Below are 26,806 nucleotides of genomic sequence, written 5' to 3' on the forward strand. Positions count from 1 at the left end.
AGTGGGCAGGACCTTCACAATCCAAACTTACTCAGTCCCTGCCTGAAATTTTGGAGAGCAGTTTTGCCAATTAAAGATAGCTCAAAGGTGAGCTGTAAAAGTAATATTTACAGAATTCTGGAACACCCTTGCTCCCCTCTATTCTGTACTGACAGTCTGGCCACATCTAGCCTATCCTAATATTTTTATTAGATCTTAATTTCACAGCCAGAGATTCAATGGGTAGAGCAAACAAGGGGGGGGGGGGGAGATAGGGCATCTGTGCCTCAAATCCTGAGTGATGTAGAATGATTAGATGTAAATTGATTTTTTTTTTACTGATTTCAAAAGTACAAAGACTAGGGGTCACTCAAGGAAATTACATGGCAAAACTTTTAAAACAAATAGAAGGAAATATTTTTTCACTGAACAAATAGTAAGCTCTGGAACTCTTTGCCGGAGGATGTAGTAACAGCGGTTAGCGTATCTGGGTTTAAAAAAGGTTTGGACATGCTCCTGGAGGAAAAGTCCATAGTCTGCTATTGAGACAGACATGGGGAAGCAACTGTTTGCCCCAGGATTGGTAGCATGGAATGTTGCCATGATTTGGGTTTTTGCTAGGTACTTGTGACCTGTCTTGGCCACTGTTGGGAACAGAATACTGGGCTAGATGGACCATTGGTCTGACCCAGTATGGCGGGAGGTGGTGGAGATGAAAGCAGTAGTGGAATTCAAGCATGCGTGGGATAAACATAAAGGAATCCTGTTCAGAAGGAATGGATCCTTAGAAGCCTAGCCGAGATTGGGAGGCGGGGCTAGTGCTGGGCAAGACTTCTACGGTCTGTGCCCTGAAAATGGCAGATACAAATCAAGGTAAGGTATACACAAGAAGTAGCACATATGAGTTTATCTTGTTAGCCAGACTAGATGGACCGTGCAGGTCTTTGTCTGCCGTCATCTACTATGTTACTATATAGGGGCTCATTTTCAAAGCACTTAGCCTTCCAAAGTTCCACAGAAACCTATGGAACTTTGGAAGGCTAAGTGCTTTGAAAATATGCCTCTTCGTTATTATGTATATGTTATGTTAACCCCTATCTGGAGGAAAACCCCTGAATAGCTCCCATTAACCTTGATGCTCATCTTAGGGGAATTTATACATGGTCTTCATCCACACCAAAAATTGTGGGCCCAACCCAGACCTGTCCAGAGTTTGAAACATATATTCCCACGCCACTCCATTGAATGGCCTTCTCAGCATCCACAGAAAGAAGACTGGGAGCAAGGTTATATTGGCACATTGCCCATATCAAGTTAGTACATAAGTACTGCCATACTGGGAAAGACCAAAGGTCCATCGAGCCAGTCATCGAACGTTATCGAACCAGTCATATGACATTATCAGAAACTTGCCTTCCCAACATAAAACCCTGCCTGATCCTCAGATGTTACCTTGGCAGTAAAGCAGCCAATATTGTTGCTGAGTGTGACATCTTACTGTACAACGTAAATAAATCCTAATAAATAAATAAACATTTAGTGAAGATATTGGCCTGTAAAACCTGCACAGGGAAAGCCTCCTTGCCAGCCTTATGTATCACTATGGTCTCAAATAATACTACCAGGGGTAGCAAACATTAACTCAATACACCACAAAAAATATGTTTGCTAAAGCTCAGAATTGGAACAACTTGCAAGGAGCCATATAAAAACTTATTACAAAAACATCAGGCCTCAAAGCTCCCAAGGCACATTCTGGCATCAGCCATTAAATCCTCATAGTGGAATCAAACAATTTATTATTACTTGGACGGTGTTGCTCGTGGAATGTCACCAGCGGTAGCATGTCTCTTTGGAGCTGCTGTTGTATTTTGATTTTTTTTTTTATTTTGGGGGAGGATTGGAACAGATTGTAGGTGTTTAGGCTATTTATAAACCAGGCTTTTTGGGAACAGTTTATTTTTCTCTGATTAGAGGAGTTTCTTTCACTGTTCTCTTTTTCCTGGATTAGAAAAAAAAGGCCGATGATAACAAATTGTTGGACTCCACTATGAGGATTTAATGGCTGATGCCAGAATGTGCCTCGGGAGCTGTGAGGCCTGGTGTTTTTGTAATGTTTTTATATGGTCCCTTGCAAGCTGTTCCAATTCTGAGCTTTAGCAAACATATTTTTTTGGTCACTATGATCTTAGCTATATCCGTTGTTTTAGCCAAGTCCCCCCCCCTGCTCTGTCAAACAGGTGCATCTATAAAAGTGACTATCTCTACAAATTTCTTCTAAAACTTAGGTGTAAATCTATCAAGTTCCGGGGATTTCACCAGCTTCAGGGACTTAGTGGCCACTAGTACCTCCTCCTCCGTGATGTACAATCTTGATAATTCAACCATCAGCATATCTGACAGACCCCCTGCTGATGTCATCATGTGTCTCTCCATTTTCCGGCCTAGCACAGAGGGAAGTTTTGCACCTGAGACAATTTGTTTCAGTCCCGGGACCCTGCTTTTACAACCTTTGTTTCTGCATTGTTTGAGGGGGTTGCTGTTGTTTTCCTTATTATCCGACTTTTCACTTATCCAACAACGGGTTGGTCCCGTTTACGCCAGATAATCAAGACTTTATTCCAGATCTTCCTCACACTGAGTTACACTGAGGCACACTGGGTATTTCCTTGTCCCTGGAGGGCTCACCATTTAATTTTGTACCTGAGGCAATGGAGGGTTAAGTGACTTGCCCAAGATCATAAGGAGCAGCAGTGGGATTTGAACCGGCCACCTCTGGATGTCAAGACCGGTGCTCTAACCACTAGGCGTATGCCGCCTCTCTGTGGTACAACCAAAGTGGTTTACATGTATTTTAGGCAGGTGCTTTCTCTGTCCCTAGTGGGCTCACACTCTTAAGTTTTTGTACCTGGGGCAATGGAGGGTTGAATGACTTGCCCAGAGTCAAAAGGAGCTGCTGTGGGAATTGATCCCCGTCCCCCAGCTTCTCAGCCCACTGTACTAACCACTAGGCTTGTTACCTCCGACAGCTTTAAAATTGTTGGGTGGAGTCGGAGCATATAATTTGTTTCTATCTTAGAGCGCGAGGTCACTTCTCCCCTCATACCCAGTGTCGTATTTTTGATTCCTCAGAAAATATGAATAATTTCAGATTGAAATGTATAGAATTTTGTTTCTGGCTTAATTTTATTTTAATTAACTCCCTTCTTCTCCCATCTCCACAAAAACCAATCCAGTACCTGTGGAATAAATTACGCTGCCATCTCTCCCCCACCTGCACTGGCACAGTTGCAAGAATAATTTTGTATGTTACTTTCAGCTGCCATAAAAAACACCTCTTTTTTTTTGTGTGTCAGAACATTCGCTGCTTGAGAATCAGCTCTTCAGTTACGCTTTGTGTACTGCTCTTGTGTTCCTTCAGAGCCTATGAATTCTATAATAGAAGCCTTTGGTGTTCATACAATCAAAGCAGACTTTTTAGCATATATTGGAAGTCCAATTTCGTATTTGACTTGCTAATTCTGTGCCGCCTCCCCCACGTGTTGGATAATACCATGTCAGAAGCAAAGTCTAAGGTGGCTCAGTGTTGTGCTGTTCTCATTCCGTACAACCAATAGTTTGAGCATTTTTTCACATATTTTTCTAGAGTTTCTCCAATTCTCCGTATCTCCTCTTCTTTGGACTTGTGACCGTGAGCACATTAGTACATAAGTATATCAAGCCCAGCATCCTCTTTCGAACAGTGGCCAATCCAAGTCACAAATATCTGGCAAGATCCCAAAAAAGTATAATTCATTTTATGCTGCTTATCCCAGAAATAGCAATGGATTTTCTCCAAGTCAATTTAATAATGGTCTATTGACTTTTTGACCACCTTTACCACATTCTCTGGCAACGAATTCCAGAGTTTAATTACACGTTGAGTGAAGAAACATTTTCTCCGATTCGTATTAAATTTACTACTTTGTAGCTTCATTGCATGCCCCCTAGTCCTAGTATTTTGGGAAAGAATAAACAAATGATTCACGTCTACCCGTTCCACCCCACTCATTATTTTATAGACCTCTATCAAATCTCCCCTCAGCCATCTTTTCTCCAATCTGAAGAGCTTTAGATGCTTCAGCCTTTCCACCCCCTTTATCATTTTCCTCTCCCTTCTCTGTACCTTTTCTAATTCCACTATATCTTTTTTGAGATGTGGCAACAAGAATTGAACACAGTATTCGAGGTGCGGTTGCACCATGGACGGATGCAAAGGCATTATAACGTCCTCGCTTTTGTTTTCCATTCCTTTCCTAATAATACCTAACATTCTGTTTGCTTTCTTAGCCGCCGCTTCATACTGAGCAGTTCTAGATGCAACCAGCAGTGACTCTGACCCATAAAAGTTTGATTCCTCCCTTCCCCCTTTTTAAAGTCTCATTTCTCCCAGTTGACAGCATTTTATCAAAAGAATTTAGGGTGTGAGTTCTGCCATTTCATTGAACGATTTTCAAGCCCTCCCATGCTTGTCACTCAACTGTGATCTCCTTCAACTGGCTTTTCAAGACTTTTAATGTGAATAACAAGATCCTGGTGATAAGGAGGCTGACAGACTGCCCATGAATATTGGGAGCATGAGATAGGGTTTTGGTATCTTTGTTTATGTTTATGCCAGGATTTCTGTAACCACTTAAGATGTGGCCCTGAGGCTAAGGTTTAGGTTAAAACAGTGGATCAGATTTCTAATGGCATCAAATCGTTTATCATTTATTCATTTACTAGACCGTCGCTTATTTCAGGAGTAAATCAGAACGGTTTACAATATAAAATCACATTAAAATAGAGAATGAACAACACACTGAAATCCATTTATGATAAGAAAGCACTGCAAAAGTACATACAGATTTCTTTTGGGAAGGGACGAGGAGGGGGGGGGTGCTCAGATATTTGGCCATCCCAGATAGGCCTAAATGGGTAATGTGCAAGTATTGTTGGCTTATGAAAAGGGCTATGGATCCCAGCCAAGTGTGCAGGGAGAAACTTGGAAGCCCTGGACAATGGAAGGATGCAGAGAGCACTTACGAAAGAGAGTAGTAGAGCTAAAGTCTCTGATAACAAACAATATCCTGTAACTGCTAATGCTTTTCTGGCCTTAGCATTGTGAACTTGAATAGCAGGGTAGTCTGAACGGGCTTGGTGCTTTTTTTTTTTCTGGCATCTGTCAAGGTACTGTGTAGCCTCCAACAGAGTCAACATTGCAGCCTTCATGTTGGTGGGATGAAGCACACAGTGCTAGGTGTTCAGAGAATATTTCATAGATATTCTTTGTGACCTTGAACAAATTCTTCGACCTTTCCATGTCTGTTTACATACTTGTCATTGAAATTAAAAAAAAAAAAATAATGATTTTTCTCACGCTTAACTTTTGGAAGCTGTCGGACACCTGTATCGAGAGCCCAAGCTTCCAGACCCGAGATATGTGCATCGGGAATTTTAATATTCAAAAGGGTTTAACCGGGCATGAGAGCCTTCTGCCTGGTTATTATTAAAGAATTTGTTTATTAAAAATCAGAGTAATACAAAGGCTAAAATGACACACCTCAAAATGTAACAAAACAGCTACAGTATATCCCCGAAATCTTGAACAAAGATATCACAACGGAAATAACCCAACAGCAGCTCGAGGTCTGTATTCTTGTGAGCCCGAACTTACCCAAGACCACCCACTGTAATACCCCATTGCCCACTACCCCCCTACTAGCCCTGAAGGTTCCTGAGGTCCATTTTCCCACAGCGTAAACCTTTCCCCCAAAAAATAGGCCTCTGCCTGGTTAAACCCTCTTTTCCTGGCTATCTGGCAATATTTAACGACACTTAAGCAGTTAATGCTGTTGCTTATTTCCTGTGACCACCCAGGCACTGTCTGGTTAGTTCTGGGGCAGTCTGGGAGGCAGAGCCGAAACGTAACCACTTAGCACTAGATTCTATATATCACGCCTAAAACATTGGTGCTGAAATGAAATGCTAATTTACATAGTAACATAGTAGATTACGGCAAAAAAAGACCTGCACGGTCCATCCAGTCTGCCTAACAAGATAAACCCATATGTGCTACTTTTTGTGTATACCGTACCTTGATTTGTATCTGTCATTTTCAGGGCACAGACCGTATAAGTCTGCCCAGCTCTATCCCTGCCTCCCAACCACCGGCTCTGGCACAGACCGTATAAGTCTGCCCAGCACTATCCCCGCCTCCCAACCAGCCCCTCCTCCCACCACCGGCTCTGCCACCCAATCTCGGCTAAGCTTCTGAGGATCCATTCCCTCGGAACAGGATTCCTTTATGTTTATCCCACGCATGTTTGAATTCCGTTACCGTTTTCCTCTCCACCACCTCCAGTGGGAGAGCATTCCAAGTATCCACCACTCTCTCCGTGAAAAAATACTTCCTGATATTTTTCTTGAGTCTGCCCCCCTTCAATCTCATATCATGCCCTTTTAGGCGTACATATTTATGCACGGTTTATAGAATACGCGAAGCGGCCGTCCGAACAACTACATTTATTCACGGGCAGCTACACCAAGTAAAACCTGTTGTAAATGCTGACACCTAATTTGCGCATGGACCAGGTGTATTGTGTAACCACACACAGATTTTATAAACACCCACGACCCGCTCATTCCTCTCCCGTGGCCAAGTCCCCTTTTCAACTATGCGACTTAGCATTTACGCGCATCACGTTATAGAATACGCTTAGACTGTTCTTTGTGTAAATTCTAATTAATGCCAACTAGTGTCAATAATTGCTTGTTAAGTGGCAATTATTTCCTCTGATTGACTTGTTAAAATAATTAAGTTGCAAGCGCAGATCCAGAATATGACTGGATTTATGCGCGGAACTTAAGTCGCGCCATATAGAATCCGGGGGTTAGTGGCAACACTCAGGGGCCCTTTTACTAAGGCACATAGGCGCCTTCGCGTGTAGAACACGTGTCAAATTGGAACTACCGCGTGCCCCAGGCGGTAATTCCATTTTTGACATGCGTCCAAAATACGCAGTAGAAATTTTCTACCGTGTGCAACTTACCCGGTGGTAATTGCCAGTGTACGCGTGCTAATGATTACCGCCCGGTTAACACGTGAGACCTTACCGCTAAGTCAGTGGGTGGTGGTAAGAACTCATTCCAAAAATGGATGCGCGCTGCTTTTAAATTTGCCGCACGGCCATTTTTGGCCACAAGAAAAGGCCTATTTTGCAGGTTTGTCCAAAACACGCGTCTGCACCAGCGCAGGCCATTTTTCTGCGTGCCTTAGTAAAAGGGCCCCTCAGTCCGGTTGCCGGCTAAGTAAGTGGGTAAAGTTCAGATAACGAAAAGGCTGTTCCAGCTTTATCCACCAAGCTAACCAGGCAGTGGTCTGATACCCGGATATTTATTTATTTGTAGCATTTGTATCCCACATTTTCCCACCTATTTGCAGGCTCAATGTGGCTACGCATGGAATAGACTTCCTGAGCCCCTACGTCTTGCCCCATCCTTGACCATCTTTAAATCTAGATTGAAAGCCCACCTCTTTAACATTGCTTTTGACTCGTAACCACTTGTATTCACTCGCATCCACCTACCCTCCTCTCCTCTTTCCTCTACACATTAATTGATTTGTTTGCTTTATTTTTGTCTACTAGATTGTAAGCTCTTTGAGCAGGGACTGTCTTTCTTCTATGTTTGTGCAGCGCTGCGTACCCTTTGTAGCGCTATAGAAATGCTAAATAGTAGTAGTAGTAGTACATAGTTCCGTAATGGTGATCACCAATTCCAGAAAAGAGAAATACATAGTGAAATGGAGGTAACAGAGTGGATTAGGTATTCAGATAAAGAAAGTTCATTTTCATAATAAGTAATAAAAGGCATTGCATTAAACTTCAATCATGATAGGTTAACTTAAACAATCAGGAATATTAAACTTCAATCGTGATAGATTAGCTTGAACAGTCAGGAATAAAGAGTTACGATTTGTGTAATTCTGGTGTAAATTTTGTTACCGGTAGTTAGGATGGATCTTTGTGGTATGCCTTATTGAACAGATTGGTTTTCAGTCATTTTCGGAAATTATTTATGTCGTGTGTTGTTTTTATGGATTTTGGTAATTCATTCCATATTTGCGTGTTTATATAGGAGAAACTGGATTGATTTATATTTTAGTCCTTTGCAGCTAGGGTAGTGGAGATTCAGGAACATACGTGATAATTTAGTAGAATTCCTGGTTGGTAGGTCTATAAGGCTTGACATATATACCCTGGAGCTTCACCGTGTATGATCTTATGAACCAGAGTGCAGACCTTAAACGCAATGCGTTCTTTTAGTGAAAGCCAATGTATATTCAGTCCCGGAGCTAGGACTTGGCCCAGCTTTAATTATCTTGGGCTAATTCAGCCCATGGCTGTAAGTGGCTTAGAAACTTCTGACTGCTGCGTGCCGAATATCTATCCCTAAGTGTGTTGGGATTCCAGATTGAGCAAAAGCTGTGTCTTGGCTGGGTAGTCATTTTGAAAGAGTCTTTCCGTCCCTACAGGACAGTGAAACAGCCTAATTAATTTGGTGGGAAAAACACAAAATCTTATTTCCTCCTCCCCCCCCCCCCCCCCCCCCCCCCCCGTTTTTCTAGCCTTAATGAACAGGGTCATTGCCCACATCAGAATCCCATCACCAGTGTTAACATAACCAAAAGCCTGACTAGGCAGGCTTTTAGGGCAGCAGGGGGTGTCGAAGAGCAGCTGCAGTCAAAGCAAACCTCAAAGAGCCCCTCCCGCGGTCAGCCTGGATCTTCAGTGCCGGGCCATTTCCAGTGGCCGGCACTGAATATCCGGGTGTTTTTTGGCCAGTTTAAATTTAGCATGCCAAGCACATATTTCACTACTAGCTGGTTAAGTTTAAACTGGCCAAAAATAATTCTGCTATATCGGCGGCCTAATTTGGCTGCCAAACTTAGCTGGCAATGCACTGAATATTAGCGGTTTGCCAGTTACAGCGTGCAGCGCTAACCAGCAATATTCAGCAGGAGATAACTGGTGAATATTGTCAGATAGTTTGTTAAGTGCCAGTTAACCAACCAGGAACTGTTCCTGGCCAGTTGAATGGTTTTAAATATCGGTGGGGGGGGGGGGGGGGGGGGGGAGGGAGGGACAAATCAAGGTCTAGTATGCATGTAAAGTATCACATACAATGAGTTTATCTTGTTGGGAAGACTGGCTGGACTGTACAGGTCTTTATCTGCCGTCATTTACTATGTAGCCATCGATGCATACTTATACCTTCAGGGAGGGTGGATAATTTTTTATGTGTAAATGTTTTTATTTGAAATCGCCAACAAATAACAAAACACCATACATAACAAGCCAGCACATTGAAATCAGGGCTTAAAAAATACGAACATATATGAGAGGGTGGCTTGGTTTCTTATAGCCATTCCTCCACTAAAACAAAATGTGCCCTAATACAATGGTTTCCTCCCTCCCCACCCTGCCTCCCTCCCCCAAAAAAACAATAAGCAGAGGATGCAAGCAGGTAAACCGGACCAAAAGTTATAAAGTATTAAGGACTGAACTCCGAGCTGTTGGTGAAAGAGAATGTATATATGAATCCCAAATAGACAAAAACTGTTTCTTGTGTCTAAAAGATATCCTGACTTTCCGTTTCTCCAGAAGCCTAATATTACGTAGGAGGCTGGATAATTTTTAAATAGCCCCTTCACCTGGACAAACTACTTCACATTTTTTATGTTTTATGTATGGGAGAGTTGGTGTTGGGGTGATCATTATTATAAGTTTAATTAACAAAGGAGGCGGCTAAAGAGCTGAAGATTAATGAAGGGAGGGTGCAAGACAGGAGATTTGCCGAATACCCTTGCAACAGCCCTGCTCACCACACACACACACACACATCACCCTGATTGACACAAAGTTTGGGAATGCAGCACAGAAAACCAAAGTGAGGACCTGGGGAAGGTGATCTTAAAACAGCAGAGATTTGGTCATAAGAAGATGCAAATGTCAAAAGGCACTTGTACTCTCAAAGCCAGAGGCTAGTGAAATCCATTCTTTTTAGTCATTTGTAAAGTCACAAACAGACTGGTAAGAAAACAGTGGCAGGAAGCCCTTTAAAAGAGGACCTGACACAGTGCACCCTGCACGTCTGATCTGTTCGCTTTGAGCCTAGACCTAGCTACTTGACTCTTTCTGTGGTTTCATTGCTAAGTTTAGCCTGGCCATTCTGCTGCCGTTTTATTTATAGAGCGAGAACGTCTGAGACTGTCTGTAACAAGCATCATCGGAGGATGAAAATGCCAAAGAGGACATTTAATGAACAAATCCGGGGAAAGAGGCGGGAGCTAAGGAGGGAGAATGTAAAAGAAAGAAACTGTCCAGTACACAAGAACCTTGCATTCCACCCCCCCCCCCCCCCCCACCTCCTAGCAATACTGAGCTTTTATTTTCTTTTATCTATTTGAAGTTGTGCTAGAACTGATTTTTGCTGCTCAGGGCTGAGCATTCCTTTTTGTTTTTGTTTTTTTTATTATGCTCCTGAATTATGTGTAGATGGAATAGGAGTTAAGGAGCTGAGGAGGAGTGATCCTAGTGGTCAGAGCAAAGGAGTCAGAACCAGGGAATCTAGGGTTCAAATCCCACTACTTCCTGTGACCGTGATGCTCATTGTAACCTTGGGCAAGTCACTATTTCTCTCATTCCCTCTTAAGGTCTGCTTTTATAAGAGGATTGCTACATACATCCAACAAGGCATCTATTTTAAGCCTGTTTTATAAAAACAACATAAAGTAGGTTCCCAGAACCCTTTCCCATGGCATACAAATGCTCATTCACAAATGTATACCTGCCCAGAAGTCTGCAACTCACCTCTGCTCTGCTTAACCTCTGTGGGATTCTGCCAGGTACTTGTGATTCTCCGAGGACATGCAGGCCACATAATGGAGCCAGAAGTAGTACACAAGGGCAACCCGAAAAAAACTGCACAGAGTACAGCGCTGCGTAACCCTAGTAGCGCTCTAGAAATGTTAAGTAGTAGTAGTAGTAGTAGTTTGGAATTTTTTTGTTTCATGACAACTTTTTGACAGACACATATGGCACATTTCTCACACATGTGCAGATTTTTAAAAAGCTAACGGGCTGCTCCACCGAGAAGTTGTCCTCATGCAGCAGCTCAAGACCTGCTGGAGAATATTGAATGTTAAAGGTAGGTGCTCCTTTCTGTGCATCACAAGGAATGCTCACTGTAATACTAATGAGCTCGTTGTAATGCATTTGCATAGGATTAACGGTAGCTGCTACCGCAAATGGTTAAAGCGATGCAGAACCCCTTCATGCATTCTACACTGAATAACGTGTGCTGTAGACTGGCTACAGCCAGTCTAGATCAAAGGTTGCAGCACAATAAGCTTTGAGCATTAGGGCCCCAGAGCCAGTGTAAATTTGCACATGGGCATTAGTGCTCTTTAGGAACTGGAAGCTTGTTTAATAAAGGTACATAGGTGTTTGCCATTTGTCTAAGCTCTGCCCAGGACGTGACGTATTTAGCAGTACTGTGGTAATATCACAGAGACCTAATTAAGAACTTAAGAGTAGCCATACTTGGTCAGGCAAATGGTCTATCTAGCCTAGTGTCCTGTTTTCAACAGTGGCCAATCCAGGTCACAAGAACTTGGCACAAACCCAAATAGTAGCAGCATTCCATGCTACCAATCCCAGGGACAAGCTGTGGCCCCATGTCCATCTCAATAACAGACTATGGACTTTTCCTCCAGGAACTTCTTCAAATCTTTTTTTAAAACCTAGATACACTAACTGCTGTTACCATATCCTTTGGCAGCGAGTTCCAGGGCTTAATTTGAGTGAAATAATATTTCCTCCTTTTTGTTTTAAAAGTATTTTCATATAATTTCATTGAGTGTCCCCTGGTAGCAGTGTACGGTGTTCCTACCCTGTTGAACTTAATTTTGAACACAGAGAGAGGTTAAAGTGGCATATTCAAGGTCATACAGCAAAGGGTGGGAAGAATCAGACCATAGTCAATGTTTGGAGCCTGTTTGCTCTGCACTCCCAATGTCCATCAGCATAAGATCATTTTTCAGTGTCATGTTCCTTTCCTGTAGGAGCAGTTTGTGTGTGATAAGGGATTCTGCTTATCAGATCACGTTGTCAAAGGAAACAGAAGCACTGTTCTATATCAAGAAAATATGGGGCACTTTTTATCTGGATGTGTTGGCTTTCAGTGCAAGCCCTCTGGGTGGGGAGGGGGCAGGTAAATGATCTCGTAACTGACCCCCTGCACCCTCCTCCAAAACCTGACTTCTAGATTCAGAGATAAAAATAGAGATGCATGCATCACCAACCTCAGCCACCTCTGCAAGTGGCATGATGGAGAAGACAGTACACAGCACTAACAAGATCCCAAAGGGGGAAGGGCAGTGTTCTGAGAGACTGCAGTTTCCATCTACAACACCTTGGAGCCTGCGAGCGACAGTGTGGTGGTTCTTATGAGCCTGAAAAGATCCAGCAGTTCCAGCTATCAATTCAGAGGACAGTGTAGGAGTCCTTTCCCAGAAAAAGGAGGTGGGTGTGGGGAATCAGATGTGACACTTTTGCTCTCAGGGTAGTCTTGACTGGCAGAATGAGAAAAACAAAGCAGGGCAGGGAGAGCGCTTCCAAATATTAACTCACCAATTTCGTAAAAGCAGGATTTCCTCGTTAGGTCGAAAGTAGAGGGGGCCAGGACTAAATCTGTGGGGGCCCATGCCCCCGTGGCCCCACCTAGCTTCGCCCCTGATGCTTCAAACCCCCCTAACCATACTCCCCCATATAGCACTATAAGGGCAATTCTATAGCCTAGCCACTGACATTCACACATGCTAATATAAATACTAGTATGGCGCCTATGTGCTATTCTGCAAATACCTGCTTAATTTACATGGTGTGCGTATTTGCAAAGGGGATGTACATGGGGCGGAGCTTCCACTTAACGTATGTAACTTACAGAATACTGCATGTTGCATGTGTCCCTGTCACATTTAGCATAGTAACATAGTAAATGACAGCAGATAAAGACCTTTACGGTCCATCCAGTCTACCCAACAAGATAAACTCATTTTACATGGTGTATGATAACTTTATTTGTATACCCGAGTTTGATTTGTCCTTGCCGACCGTAGAAAGCTGCCCAGCACTGTTCTTGTACTAAAAGTTCTGAAGCTAATGTCGAAGTCCCTTAAAATTTACACTCCAACCCATCCATATCTGTTTGGTCATGATCAGGGCACAGACCGTAGAAGTCTGCCATCACTGGTTTTGCTTCCCAATTCCCGGTGTTGCCACCCAATCTCCGCTAAGATTCCGTGGAACCATTCCTTCTAAACAGGATTCCTTTGTGTTTATCCCACGCATGTTTGAATTCCATTACCGTTTTCATCTCCACCACCTCCCGCAGGAGGGCATTCAACGTCAGTTCGTGTCCTCTAGTTCTACCACCTTCCTGTCTCCAGAATAGGTTTGTTTGCAGATTAATACCTTTCAAGTGTTTGAACATTTGTATCATTTCACCCGTTTCTCCTTTCCTCCAAGGTATACATGTTTAGGTCGGTGAGTCTCGTACGGTTTGCCACGCAAATCCCATAACATTTTTGTAGCTTTTCTTTGCACTGCTTCCAGTCTTTTTACATCTTTAGCAAGATTACGGCCTCCAAAACTGAACACAGTTTTTAGACGTTTGAATTTACAGCACTCTATGGCTGGCATAAGTGTGAGGGTCTAATGTCAGTTGCATTGATAATAGCACATGGTTTCTTTGTAGAACGAGCTCCTACCATGACCCAGTTTTAGAATTGCCCCCTGTCCCCCAAATTCTACTACTACTACTACTTAGCATTTCTATAGCGCTGCCAGGGTTACGCAGCGCTGTACAAGTTTAAACATGGGGAAGGACAGTCCCTGCTCAAGAGAGCTTACAATCTAAAGGGCATCCAGATTTGCACGCCCAAATTAGAGTAACAAGCTGTTTATAGAATTGCACTTAGTGCCATTTTTGTTTTCTCTGGCACTGAATTTTGAATCACAAACAAAACCACCACGGGAAAAGAACTGTGCCTATGAAAGTGTAAGGAAAAATCAGAGTAGGGATTAGACATTGGTCATCCATATAGGGGCGTAGTTACGTGGGGCCACAGGGGCCTGGGCCCCCGTAGATTTGGCCCTGGACCCTCCTGCCGACGACCCTCTCGACCCCCCCTCCCGCCGTCGCCGTCTGCTACCTTTGCTGGCGGGGGACCCCAACCCCCGCCAGCCGAGGTCCTCTTCTTCCTTCGTTCTGTTTCTGAGTCTGACGTCCTGCAGGACATCAGACTCAGAAACAGAACGAAAGAAGAAGAAGACCTCGGCTGGCGGGGGTTGGGGTCCCCCGCCAGCAAAGGTAGGCGACGGCAGGGGAGGGTTGGCAGCGGGAGGGGGGTTGAGAGGGTCGTCAGCAGGGGGGGGTCAAAGTTGGTGGTGGCGGGGGGGGGGGGGGCTGAAATGTGTTCCCTCACCTCGGGCCCTGGACTCCCCTCCCACCGAAGTCTGGCTACGCCCAGCAAAACGTAGCAATCTCTGCATTTATTGAAGAGGAGTTTAGAAAAAGACTCAACATGGAACCGTGTTTCGGCAGATGACCTCCTGCCTCAGGAGTCGTATAATCAGTAACTCCAGTGTGCGAGTGCTTGAGAACGGCAGTAATTTCAATTTTGGCGCATCCGCTACACACATCTGAAAAATATTTTTTCTTTTCTGGCGCACGTGACGGACGCACACCAAGTGGCATTTGACACATGTAAATCATTACCGCCCAGATTTTTTACCGCTAGATCTGTGGCTGGCGGTAAGGTCTCAGACCCAAAATGGATGCACGGCAATTTTGATTTTGCTGCACGTCCATTTTTTGGCAAAAAAAAGAGGCTTTTTTTTTTTTTTTTTTTTTTTTTTTACAAGCGCGCTCAAAAATGGATCTGCGCGCGCCCAAAACCTGCGCCTACACTAGCGCAAGCCATTTTTCAGCACACCTTTGTAAAAGGACCCCTAAGTTTGCTACAATAGCAGTTTTCTTTGACCTTGTTTTGTGCTCTCTTCTTTGGGAGGGAATAGGAGATTACCTTATTAACATCCATTGGACTACGTTAGCATGCTATTTGCTCTCATTTTTGGCACGCTCGTCGTTTCCCACGCTAGAGCTTCTGAGCCATTTTGCGCTCACTAATGCGAGTGCTAATGGCCTCCAGTGCCCGCCTTTGCTTCTGAGCATTGAGGCATGAGCTGTGTGCTGTGTCACGTAATTCACAGCTCAGTTATGGAAAGAGCTGGGGTTTTATGTGGCTGACAGAGCTGTATTTATTACAGTTTGTTGTATGATCAGATCAGGGTTGGCTCAACCATTAGGCAAATCTAGGCAGTTGTCTAGGGCAGAAGCTACTTGGGGGCAGCAAAGAGCAGCTGGGGTCAAAGTAAACCAATAGCCACACAAAGTCAAAAGAAGCATCAGTACGCACTTTAGTCTGAACTTTTTATAGGATGTTTGATGGTCATGATTTTTGAGTTTAATTATCAACATCTTGGGGCCTGCAGACTAGGGGTCTGAAAGTTATTGGAGGGGGGGAGGGAGTGAAGGCTGAAGGTTCACCTAGGGGGAACCTCGCACTGGCTCTGGATCAGATACAGTTATTTGGCATTTGTAATTGTATAGGAATGTATTGTGATTTATTGAAATTTTATGATGTGAGCTCCTTTGAGCAACTTCTGTTACAGCAGCTTAGAAGTAAAAGTGGGTTTGGATTTGAAAGCAGTTGGAAGTGGATCACACTTGAATCACTGAGCAGAGTTTCACAGGAATTCAGGGCCCAATATTCAGACCACGGTAGATAGCTGGGCTGCCTCCCGCGGTTGGCGCTGAGCCTTTATATTCAATGCCGGGCCGTTTCCAGTGACTGGTTTAAATTTGGCCAGTTTCAGCGTAACAACCCGAGACAATATTCAGCACTGGCCAGTTAAGTTGAAATGGCCAAAGTTATTCCACCTATCGATGTGACCAAAGAGGGCCACTGAAAATCAGCGGCTAGCCAGTTATATTGCGTGATATAAATAACTGACTATCTGCTAGGTGTTAACCAATGATATTCAGACAGGGATAGCCTGCTATTCCCAGCTGAATATCATCAGATAGCTGGCAAAGTGCCCTGAATATCGGGAAGGGGAGGGGCAGAGTTTGGGGAGCATTGCACACCTCTGTCATCTCGCTGCTAACCTTCAAGTGCATTTGATAAGGTTTGAACACAGCTGTTCAGTGGCTCATTTTTGTCATTTTCTCAAGCACCTTGGTCTGCCCAAGCATTCACAGGGGGATAATCAGAAGCAAACACCGGCACTAGAAGCTGTTAGCGCCATACTAGCGCCGGCGTTTGCTACCGCCCAATGATCAGAGCCCTCGAGCGCGTGAAACAACACGCTCGAGGGCTTTGAACGAAACTAGCATGCAAATGCATGTTAAACAGGGCTAAACATATTCATCCCCAGTGATCAGCGGCCAGCGCACCAAAGATTGGGTTGCTGGCTGCAGCAAACCCTACGCCAGCTCCGAGCTGGCGTTAGGGCTTGCAGATCATTGGTGAGGAATGGTGATGCCTGTCCAGCATGCATTTGCATGCTACCAGGCCCCCATTCCCCCCAACAGCAAACCTGCCAGCGACAGGGGACCGGAGGTCCGGCAGACCTCCGGTCCCCCCGACGATCCCCCCCCCCCCCAGGTTCAGGGAGGGCTGGAGATCTGGTGGGTCTCCAGCCCCCCCTAATTCCCCTCAACAAGCAGTCCCTGGTGGCCTAGTGGGTGACCAACCAACCAACTCCCCCTCCAGCAACAGGGGGGCTGGAGGTCCGCTGGACCACCGGTCCCCCCCCCCCCCCCCCGATGATCCTCCCCCCCCCCAGGTTCAGGGAGGGCTGGAGATCCAGTGGGTCTCCAGCCCCCCACTAGTCCCCCAGCGCCCAGCCCTGCCCAGTGTATCCTGGAATGCTCTGGGCGGGGTTATACACCATATAAGGGAGTTTCTCTCTTATATGGTATATAGCCCCGCCCAGCGCATCCCAGGATACACTGGGCAGGGCTGGGCACCGCCATTTTGCGGCGTCGCAGGAAGAGGAGGAAGGCAGGCTACCTTCCCTCCTCCAACCCACAAGGTAGGGGGACTGGACACCAGGGACCCTTCGCTGGGGGGTTATAGGGGGGCTGCAGACCCACCAGATCTCCAGCCCTCCCTGAACCTGGGGGGAGATTGTCCGGGGGGGGGGGACCAGCGGTCCAGCAGACCTCCAGCCCCCCTGTCGCTTGGGGGGGGGGGGTTGGTTAGTCACCCACTAGGCCACCAGGGACTGTTGGTTGAGGGGAATTAGGGGGGGCTGGAGACCCACCGGATCTCCAGCCCTCCCTGAACCTTGGGGGGGGGGGGACCGGAGGTCCGCTGGATCTCCAGCCCCTGTTGCTCGGGGCAGGGGTAGTTGGGGCCTGGTGGTCTCATTGACCTCCAGCCCCTGTGTTTGACAGGTTTGGGCTTTTGACAGCCCAGACCTGTCAAACAAGTGCGAGAGGATTGTGGTGAGCGCATGCTCAGGCACAATTCTCCCGCACTTCTACCCCATGATCAGAGATAATTGCGTGCTTAAATTTGCATGCAATTATCTCTGATCATTGGTGCGGTAAAGTCCCATGCTGTTCCAGTGCTATTTTAGAGCACTCTTTGGAAAAGTGCGGGGCTTTTGATCATCTGCTTTTCAGAGAATTATGCTTTATGCTTCTGCATTTCTCAGTTTTCCCCTGTGCTGTGAGAAGTGTTTTTTTTTTTTCAGGGTTGGTGGTTGAATATAGATTTCTGTATCAGAAAAGGCAGACTTTTTCGGTAACCTTTCTATAACGTGACTGGCAGCGGGTCTCAGGGGCAGACCAGTCGGAGCTGAATGCTTTGCTTGTGTTGGAGAAACAAAACAGGCTTGTGTCTAAGCTAGAACTGTATCTTGTGCAGCCTGGACAGAGAAAATCACCCAACATACTTTTGATTTACTTGGTATATAGCAGTCCTGTTCCCTCCCTGACCTGGCTGCAACCTCAGGACGGGGCTAGAAATGGCAAAACCGGTCCCCCAGCATCTCTGTACCAGAGAAAGGTTGTATCTGGTGTAGTCACGAAATCTTCATGGAACCAGTTCTGTCCTCTACCTGATACAGTTAGCAATTCCCAGATTCGCAAACGTATTGAGTCCTCAGAAGCAAAACCAAAGTCCTTTAAATGCAGTGGAGCAGAACTCCCATATCTGAGTAGTTGGGGATATGATTGCTTTTTTTTTTTTTTTTTTTGTCACTACCTTTGGGTCCTGTTCAGTGATTGCTTTACGTTAGGGCATGCTGTAACCGAAGTGGATTCCTGGCTTGATCAGATAGGCTTTCTAGATAGGTAGCTTCATGTACAGTGTTTGTGGGGACAAAGTTTGTTACATTGAGGGAGCTAGTGTTGAAGAGACTTGCATTTCTTCATAAGTCTTACAGCCTGTCCTCTGAGGCCCCACCTGGAGTATTGTGTTCAGTTTTGGAGGCCGTGTCTTGCTAAGGATGTAAAAAGAATTGAAGCGGTGCAAAGAAAAGCTACGAGGATGGTATGGGATTTGCGTTACAAGACGTATGAGGAGAGACTTGCTGACTTGAACATGTATACCCTGGAGGAAAGGAGAAACAGGGGTGATATGATACAGATGTTCAAATATTTGAAAGGTATTAATCCGCAAACTAACCTTTTCCGTAGATGGGAAGGCGGTAGAACTAGAGGACATGAAATTAGATTGAAGGAGGGCAGAAGAAAAATGTCAGGAAGTTATTTTTTCATGGAGAGAGTGGTGGATACTTGGAATGCCCTCCTGCGGGAGGTGGTAGAGATGAAAACTGTAACGCAATTCAAACATGCGTGGGATAAACATAAAGGAATCCTGTTCAGAAGGAAGGGATCCTCAGAAGCTTAGCGGAGATTGGGTGGCAGTCAGAGCTGGTGGTGGGAGGTGGGGCTAGTGGTTGGGAGGCGGGGCTAGTGCTGGGCAGGCTTCTACGGTCTGTGCCCTGAAAATGCCAGAAATAAATTAAAGTCAGGTATACACAAAAAGTAGCACATACGAGTTTTATCTTGTTGGGCAGACTGGATGGACCGTGCAGGTCTTTTTCTGCCGTCATCTACTATGTTACTATGTGTTCCATATGTTGGGCTGGGCAGTAGCAGGTAAGGGGTTCATGATCATTAACATTAACCCTGTTGAAAGAGTTGGCCAAAACAAACAGCAAAAAAAAAAGGGGGGGGGGGGCAACCATTGAAATTCCAACTGTGGTTTGCAGATCGTGCTTTTGACTTTTTGCCATATCTCTTGTTTTGCTGGTCTTACTCTCCTTGTGTCAGCTGATGTCATCACTCTTTATGATGGTGTTTATTGCACAACTTGCTGTATCCTGATATCCCTAAGACTCCTGAGGCAGGCGCCTTGTGCACTGAAACGCAGGACTGCGTTGAGTTACTTTTAGGGTGTTCATTGTATGGTTCTGTTTTGTTCATAAATATCACAAAGTTGGAACTTCAATGGTCGCTCCCCTTTTTTTTTTTTCTTGCTGTTTGTTTTGTATTGTTTTTCTGAAAAGGGGTCTGTCTCTTCTGCTTTTCTTTATTTCCTTTGATAGAGTTGGCCAATAAATGTTATTGTGGACTAGGGGGACAGAGCTTCTTCCCCACTGACTTTTAGCTTTTGTCAACTGCATAGTTTTCATGTCTTTGGCCCGTTTGTAGTGTAAATAAATAAAATAAACATAGAATAGCAGCAAAGTTTTGAAGTGAGGATGCAATATGTCACAGGAGACAACCCTCATGGTGAAAGACATTTGACATAAGCAGTTGGGCGGCCTAGTAGCATAATATAATCTAAAAGCATTTAGGCCCAGTATCCGCTGCATCTGAATTTATTGGGGTCAAATATATTTAGTTTCCTGAACAGCCCAGGGAGCATGAGGAAAATGCTGTGATAGGGAATAAGTTGTTCAGGTCTACCCATCCACTCTTCAAAATGTCCGGGGTACAGCTTTCTAGGCAGCATATCAAGAATCTAATATACATCTCTCTATATAAAAGGCAACACCAACGTTCTATGAAGCCTCCAGACGGAAGTGTGAAGGGGGAGAGATATCCGGTTTCCCCATGAGTGTCTGCCCCGCCCTCTCTGTAACACAAACAGTCAGTGAAGGAAAACAGCAGAGCACGAAATCAAATCCCTGGCTCTGTAACAGTGAAGGACTCCGAGGGGGGAGGGGAGAGTGGCCAGAGGGCAGGGACACACACACTCCCACATGCACACAGAAGAAAACCTTGCTAGCCCCCGTTTCATTTGCATCAGAAACAGGGCTTTTTTACTGAAGGACTCAGAGGAGGGAGGGGAGAGAGGGCAGAGGGCAGGGACACACACACTCCCACATGCACACAGAAGAAAACATTGCTAGCCCCCCGTTTCATTTGCATCAGAAACGGGGCTTTTTTACTAGTATTCTATTAACAAGGCAAAACAGGCACCAAAAGGGTCACTTAGACAATAAGAGTTACTTTTCATCTGCCACGACTGAGACCCTTGACACTCTAGCCAGGTTGGTGTCCAGTCTCCTGTGTATTTGTGGGACAGTTCGGTTTTTGGGATGACTTTTAATTCACTTCTCATCCTGAGCTTTGTGGGGTCTAGCATCTAGCATTCTTAATAGGACAGCAGCTCCCAGCATGCCTCGAGATGAGACTTGGCCTACAGTCCCACCGACTGCATAAGGATGTATTATGAAGTGAGTTTTGGAAAGGGATCAGCTTTGAGCTCTGTTCTTTCTCAGCAGAGACTGTCCTGGTGTTATTCCCCCCCCCCCCCAGGAACAGTATGTTGTGTGCTGGGAGGAGGGGAAAGAGAGGGAGGGGTGGGTAATGTCAAAATCTGGAGTGGAATTGTCCTGTCGTGGAACCGTGGATCTTGTAGGTAACTCCAAAATGAGAGTTTTCCTGAACTTCTGTCAGGAGCTGATGAGTTTTGTAAGTGCTCAGGAAATAAGAGGAAGAGGGGCTCTACTTTTCATCCTTAACACAAGGTTTGTCTTTCTCTTTGGCATTTTGATGTACCAAGGTCTGGGAATAAAATAAATTTGAAAAGTTAGGATTTTGCTAGAAGGGTTGACTTTTAGAGGCTGGCCTAACTTATAATGTTCACACCTATGTCTTCCTTTCTCCTATTGAACTGGAGTCTCTGCTTTGACCTGTTGGCTAGGCTGTTGCCGCCATCTCATCTTCTGCCTTCCTCTGCTCAACAGGTAGAATGTAAGAAAGCCCAGCCGAAGGAGGTTATGTTCCCACCGGGTACAAGGGGCCGGGCGAGGGGCTTACCGTATACCATGGACGCATTCATGCTGGGCATGGGCATGCTGGGTAAGTTGCATATCATTATATGACTGCAGATAAAAACAGTGAAAACCAGCACCTGACCCTGTTTTTCTTATATATATATATATATGTGTGTGTGTGTGTGTGTAGAAAATTATAAATTTACCATATATTATAACATAAGATTTTATTTTGAAGCTTCAGTTAGTCTGTACATTTTTATGACTCCACCCAAAATTATTTCCAACTCCACAGCCCTGAGAGCTACACAAAAATTATTATTATTTGTTACATTTGTATCCTACATTTTCCCACCTTTTGCAGGCTCATGTGGCTTACATATAACCGTTAACAGCGTTAGCCGATTACGGTCTGAACAAATACATAGTATGAATGAATACAAAGTGATATTGTAGTAGAATGAGGTACAGTTGGGGGGAAGTTAGAGAATTGTATATATATAGGAAAGTATTAAATTATAAATTTACCATATATTATAATGTAAGTTTTTGTTTTGAAGCTCGAGTTGGAGTCGGTACGTTTTTACTGATTATGACCACCCAAAATTATTTCCGACTCCAACTCCACAGCCCTGACAGCTACACAAGAATAAATTCTTGAGAACCAGAAATCCCTCGTCCAAAAACAAAGCAGTCAGAGGAAATGGAGGAAGCTTTCACCTTGACTATTAACTCCTCGTTCCTCTGCCTAGGAAAAGAATCCAGTATATGGTGTGCACAGCTATCAGAAAAAGAGACCATCCAGCAGCTGTTGGAATTAGAAAGGGAAATTGAGGCCTGCAGTGCTCACAAGGGGCCAGACCACTGGGTACATAGGCTGAGACACTCTGCCCTTTAGCTGAGGCCGTGTCCTGTATGGGAGAGAAAGCCCTTTCTTAGACACTTAACACCTATCAAATTGTGGCACCTCTCCAGCTACTTGGCAGGGTGGAATATTGCAAATTCATCCCTGTCCTACAAGTGGAGGGACATGATTTTGATGATCTATGTGTTAAACAGAAGAGCCTATCTTGAACTGTACTAGTTTCTGGGCTAGTCGCAGAGGGTGGGGGACGGATGTCCCATTACATTCAGAGCGAGGATCATAAAGGTTCCAAGGGCCATTCAACTATGCTAGTTAGGGGTGTATCAGGAAGGAGATGGAGAGAGAACTCTCCCAGACGGTGTGAAAAATAAAGGAGGTGAGAATTAGAAAGTCAGCATGAGGTGCTGCTCAGGGTATTCTGTAACACATTCCCTTGCTTTAAAGCAGCAACTCTGGCTGACAGCAAATGTTCCAGATAATGCAGGTGACAAATATAGCAAACAGCATCATCAGATCCACAGAGGTTTTAAGGAAGCAAAAGTGAAGAGGGCTCCAGCCCTAAAAGTAATATTTCCGACTAGGTATTTTTCTCGCCAAGTTTTGAAGGGTGGGGGGGAGTTCCTACCCAGCCACTCCTGGCATTGTGAATTCCAGTAGATAGGGGGCACTGCTGTGTTAATTGGTATCAGCACATATACACACAGCTGTCACACAGGTACAGGTAAAGCATGAATACAGCTCAGACAGCTGAAGAGTGGATCTTCATCAGAGCCCCATTCAGGGGCTGATAGACATAAGGTATGAATACAGTACAGACAGCTAAAACGTCCATAAATGCTGCCAATACTTACGGATCTGGGGTGTGATGAACGCTTATTAAATAGGCGTTGCAAGGTTTCATTTATTGTGAGGAGCTGGGCCAGCCACAGCACGTCCATGTCGGAGAAGTTGGGCTTTCTCCCTCGTGCAGCCATGACTTCTCCGACAAATGTACACGCGCGCGTACCACGCTTATATAGCACGTCGAAGGTGCACGCGTAGACGTGTTATGTCATGCTTATGACAGCTCTGGACTTTTTTACCGGCAGCCTCAGTTTTCCTAACCCGCACAGCCCCAACGACAGGTTCAGACCTCTCGTTAAATTTTCCGCCATTTTCCAACGTTAAGGCAAGCGGAAAAGCTTAGTGCATCTCGTTACAATGGGGTTTCTACACAATTTGCTCATCTGCATTCCATTTTCGTTAGCTGCTACCGTCGTCGGAAAATGGCCTTTAGTGCATGCCAGGGTAATCTACTTGTTCGTTAAAGGCTCGTTAAGTTTAGTGCATCTGGCCCAGAGACTTGAGTAGTACCAGCATGGGGTAACTGGTTCAAGAAACACCACAACGGGGGGGGGGGGGGGGGGGGGGGTGGTATGGAGGTCATTGTGCTAATAAAATGCACTGCACTTCCTCCCAGTGAACAGTTAATGTTTTCTCCCAGGTAACACTTTTAAAATAAATTGGAGAAAATATTTTTTCACTTGGCACACAGTTAATCTTTGGAGTTTGTTGCCAGAGGATGTGGTGAAAGCATTAGCATAGCTGGGTTTAAAAAAGATTTAGACAAGTTCCTGGCATTTACAAAATTTTGAAGTTCCTTTTCAAATCTTATGACAATTAAAATAAATAATTTTGGCACCACTGTATATTTTTGATAATTGTTTTTAATCTCTGTTCTGAGCAAGAATCAGATCTATTTGTGGGATCCTACCCAGTACTTGTGACTTGGACTGACTGCTTGCTGTCTAAGGCAAGAATCTGGACTTGGTGGACCTTAGGTTTGATCCAGTATAGCCTGTCTTATGCTCAGGACACCCAAATTTGCTTTCAAATTAGAAGCTTTTAATTGGTCATTTCTATGGGTCATTCATCAAGCCAGTGATGCTCCAGCTGACTTCATTGAGGTGTTAACTGAGCTTAGCCTCTTGTGGAGAAAGAGGTGCAGAGAAGGGCAACAAAAATGGTAAAGGGGATGACTTCCCTATGAGGAAAGGCTAAAGTGGCTATGGCTCTTCAGCTTGGAGAAAAGGCGGCTGAGGTCTATATGATAGAGGTCTATAAAATAATGAGTGGAGTTGAACGGATAGATGTGAAGCGCCTGTTTATGCTTTCCAAAAATACTAGAACTGGGGGGCATGCGATGAAGCTACAATGTAGTAAATTTAAAACAAATTGGAGAAAAGTTTTCTTCACTCAGCGTGTAATTAAACTCGAATTCGTTGCCAGAGAATGTGGTAAAGGCGGTTAGCTTAGTGGAGTTTAAAAAAGGTTTGGACAGCTTCCTAAAGGAAAAGTCCATAGACCGTTATTAAATGGACTTGGGGAAAATCCACTATTTCTGGGATAAACAGTATAAAATGTTTTGTACATTTTTGGGATCTTGCCAGGTATTTGTGACCTGGATTGGCCACTGTTGGAAACAGGATGCTGGGCTCGATGGACCTTTGGTCTTTCCCAGTATGGCAATACTTATGTACTCTTGAGCAAAGAAGGGGTGCTAGTTGAAAAGCACATCTTCAGAATGCCATGGAGAACACAGCAAGGCATCGATGACGTAAATTGTGATAGCATATAATTGGTGAGCAATGGGGGGATTGAGAGGAAGACAGCAAACTTTGCAACACAGGTCACTGTGTGCTTGGGACATGCTGTTATGAAGCAAATTCCATCTGTACTCATATTCGAGGTCATTTGAGGGGTAGGTTTCCTACAACATAATCTATTACATCGTCACAAAAACAGGTAACGTGTGGAAGGAGTGGCCTAGTGGTTAGGGTGGTAGACTTTGGTCCTGGGGAACTGAGGAAGTGAGTTCGATTCCCACCTCAGGCACAGGCAGCTCCTTGTGACTCTGGGCAAGTCACTTAACCCTCCATTGCCCCATGTAAGCCGCATTGAGCCTGCCATGAGTGGGAAAGTGCAGGGTACAAATGTAACAAAAAAAAAAAAGTCAGTTGTGTGTGGGTAAGTGAACTTTCAGCTTCCCGAAAGTACATGTGTACATTCAGAATATACATAATCATGATTCCATACACAAGACGGGCCCAATAATCAGTCGACGGCATTAAACCTGGAAATTCAATGCCGGCATTGAATTTCTAGGTATATGGAGGTGGCTGTAACATAGCCGGTTAAGTGTGATTTTCAGCACCTTAACTGGCTTTGAAGAATTGCATAAAGATGGGACTGCCTTTTATGCGGCACTGTTTATGCGGTTATCTTAACTGGTTAAGTTCTGACTCTGCCCCCAGAACGCCCCAAAACTAGCTGGTTTTGGCTTGAGCACTAACTGGGCTGGTTAAGTACCTCCGAAAATGCTCGGTTAGCCCTGGTCAGGCAGTTTAAATGGCCAGGAGTCTCTCCTGGGCGTTTGTCATTTTGAATATCTGGCTCGACGTGTTTTGGGATGTGTTAGACGTAGGCAGGTGTCACGTTGTTTAGGACTACCTATGTAGACTGCAGAGATGACACGTTACTCAGTTCCAGGCTGGAGTTTTTAGGACAGTCCTGGTTTGGAACTTAACATTCCAAAACAGTGTAGGATTTTGTAGTGCCTGATCCAACCCATTGAAATCGCTGCTGGAAGTCTCATAATACAGACTGGAGCCACCTCTGAAGCTGACCACCAGGAGACAAGAGACTACATTTTATGAGCTCCATTGTCTGTCAGTATATCCTCTGTTCAACTACTGATTGACCCCTGATGAAGGTTTTTTTAAAAACCGAAACACGGACCGTGTTGGGTCCTTAATAAAGTTTTTCTGGAGCATCTCGCCCCTTGTCTTGGATTGATCCCTTGAAGTTGTTTTTCCACCTGTTTTTTTCTGAGTCTCATAATACACCAGGATCAGGTGGCCAGAAGTCCAGGACACTGAAAATCTCCAGCCTGGAACTGGATAACTTGGTATCTGTGATACATCATACCTAACACCTAACTTTATACCACTGTTTTGCTTCACACCTAAATGTACAATCCAGCATGTTCACGCGTAGCACAACTTCCATACACAGCATAGGCCACACTCGTTGTATGTTGTGCTTGAGAATCATTTTGTTCCATGCGAGCTTCTGCACGTGCCTCACTTTATATGGATTTGATTTGCTGTCCCACTTAATTCTTCTTTTGCACTTGAGTTTACTACTGTATGTGCTTTTCTTGCTCCTGTTTTTCACCTTCAAAGTCAGGTCTTGATTCACTCTTTCTTTCTTTCTTTCTTTCTTTCTTTCTTTCTTTCTTTCTTTCTTTCTTTCTTTCTTTCTTTCTTTCTTTCTTTCTGTGAGATGCAGTATTGTATCTGCTGATCTAAAAATCTGAACAGTGACTTATAAAATGTCTTAAAACTGAATCAAAGCTTTTAGTTTTTTTCTGATGGCCAAAAGTGGCTTTCTCTTTTAGGTCCCATACTGGAACAGACCAAAGGTCCATCAAACCCAGTATCCTGTTTCCAACAGTTGCCAATCCAGGTCACAA

The 26,806-nt window shown here is 44.6% G+C and overlaps 1 protein-coding gene across 3 annotated transcripts in view; it reads left to right on the plus strand.

Annotated features, from left to right (window-relative positions):
• Positions 1-26,806, plus strand: part of MSI2 (musashi RNA binding protein 2) — a 621,300-nt gene that overhangs the window by 433,653 nt on the left and 160,841 nt on the right. For all 3 annotated transcript variants that reach the window (XM_030222541.1, XM_030222542.1, XM_030222543.1), the window contains one exon: positions 21,399-21,513. In XM_030222541.1, coding sequence (XP_030078401.1) covers positions 21,399-21,513 — 115 coding nt within the window. The remainder of the gene's footprint in view (positions 1-21,398; positions 21,514-26,806) is intronic.

Source organism: Microcaecilia unicolor, chromosome 13 (genome assembly GCF_901765095.1).
Source record: "Microcaecilia unicolor chromosome 13, aMicUni1.1, whole genome shotgun sequence".
NCBI lineage: Eukaryota > Metazoa > Chordata > Amphibia > Gymnophiona > Siphonopidae > Microcaecilia > Microcaecilia unicolor.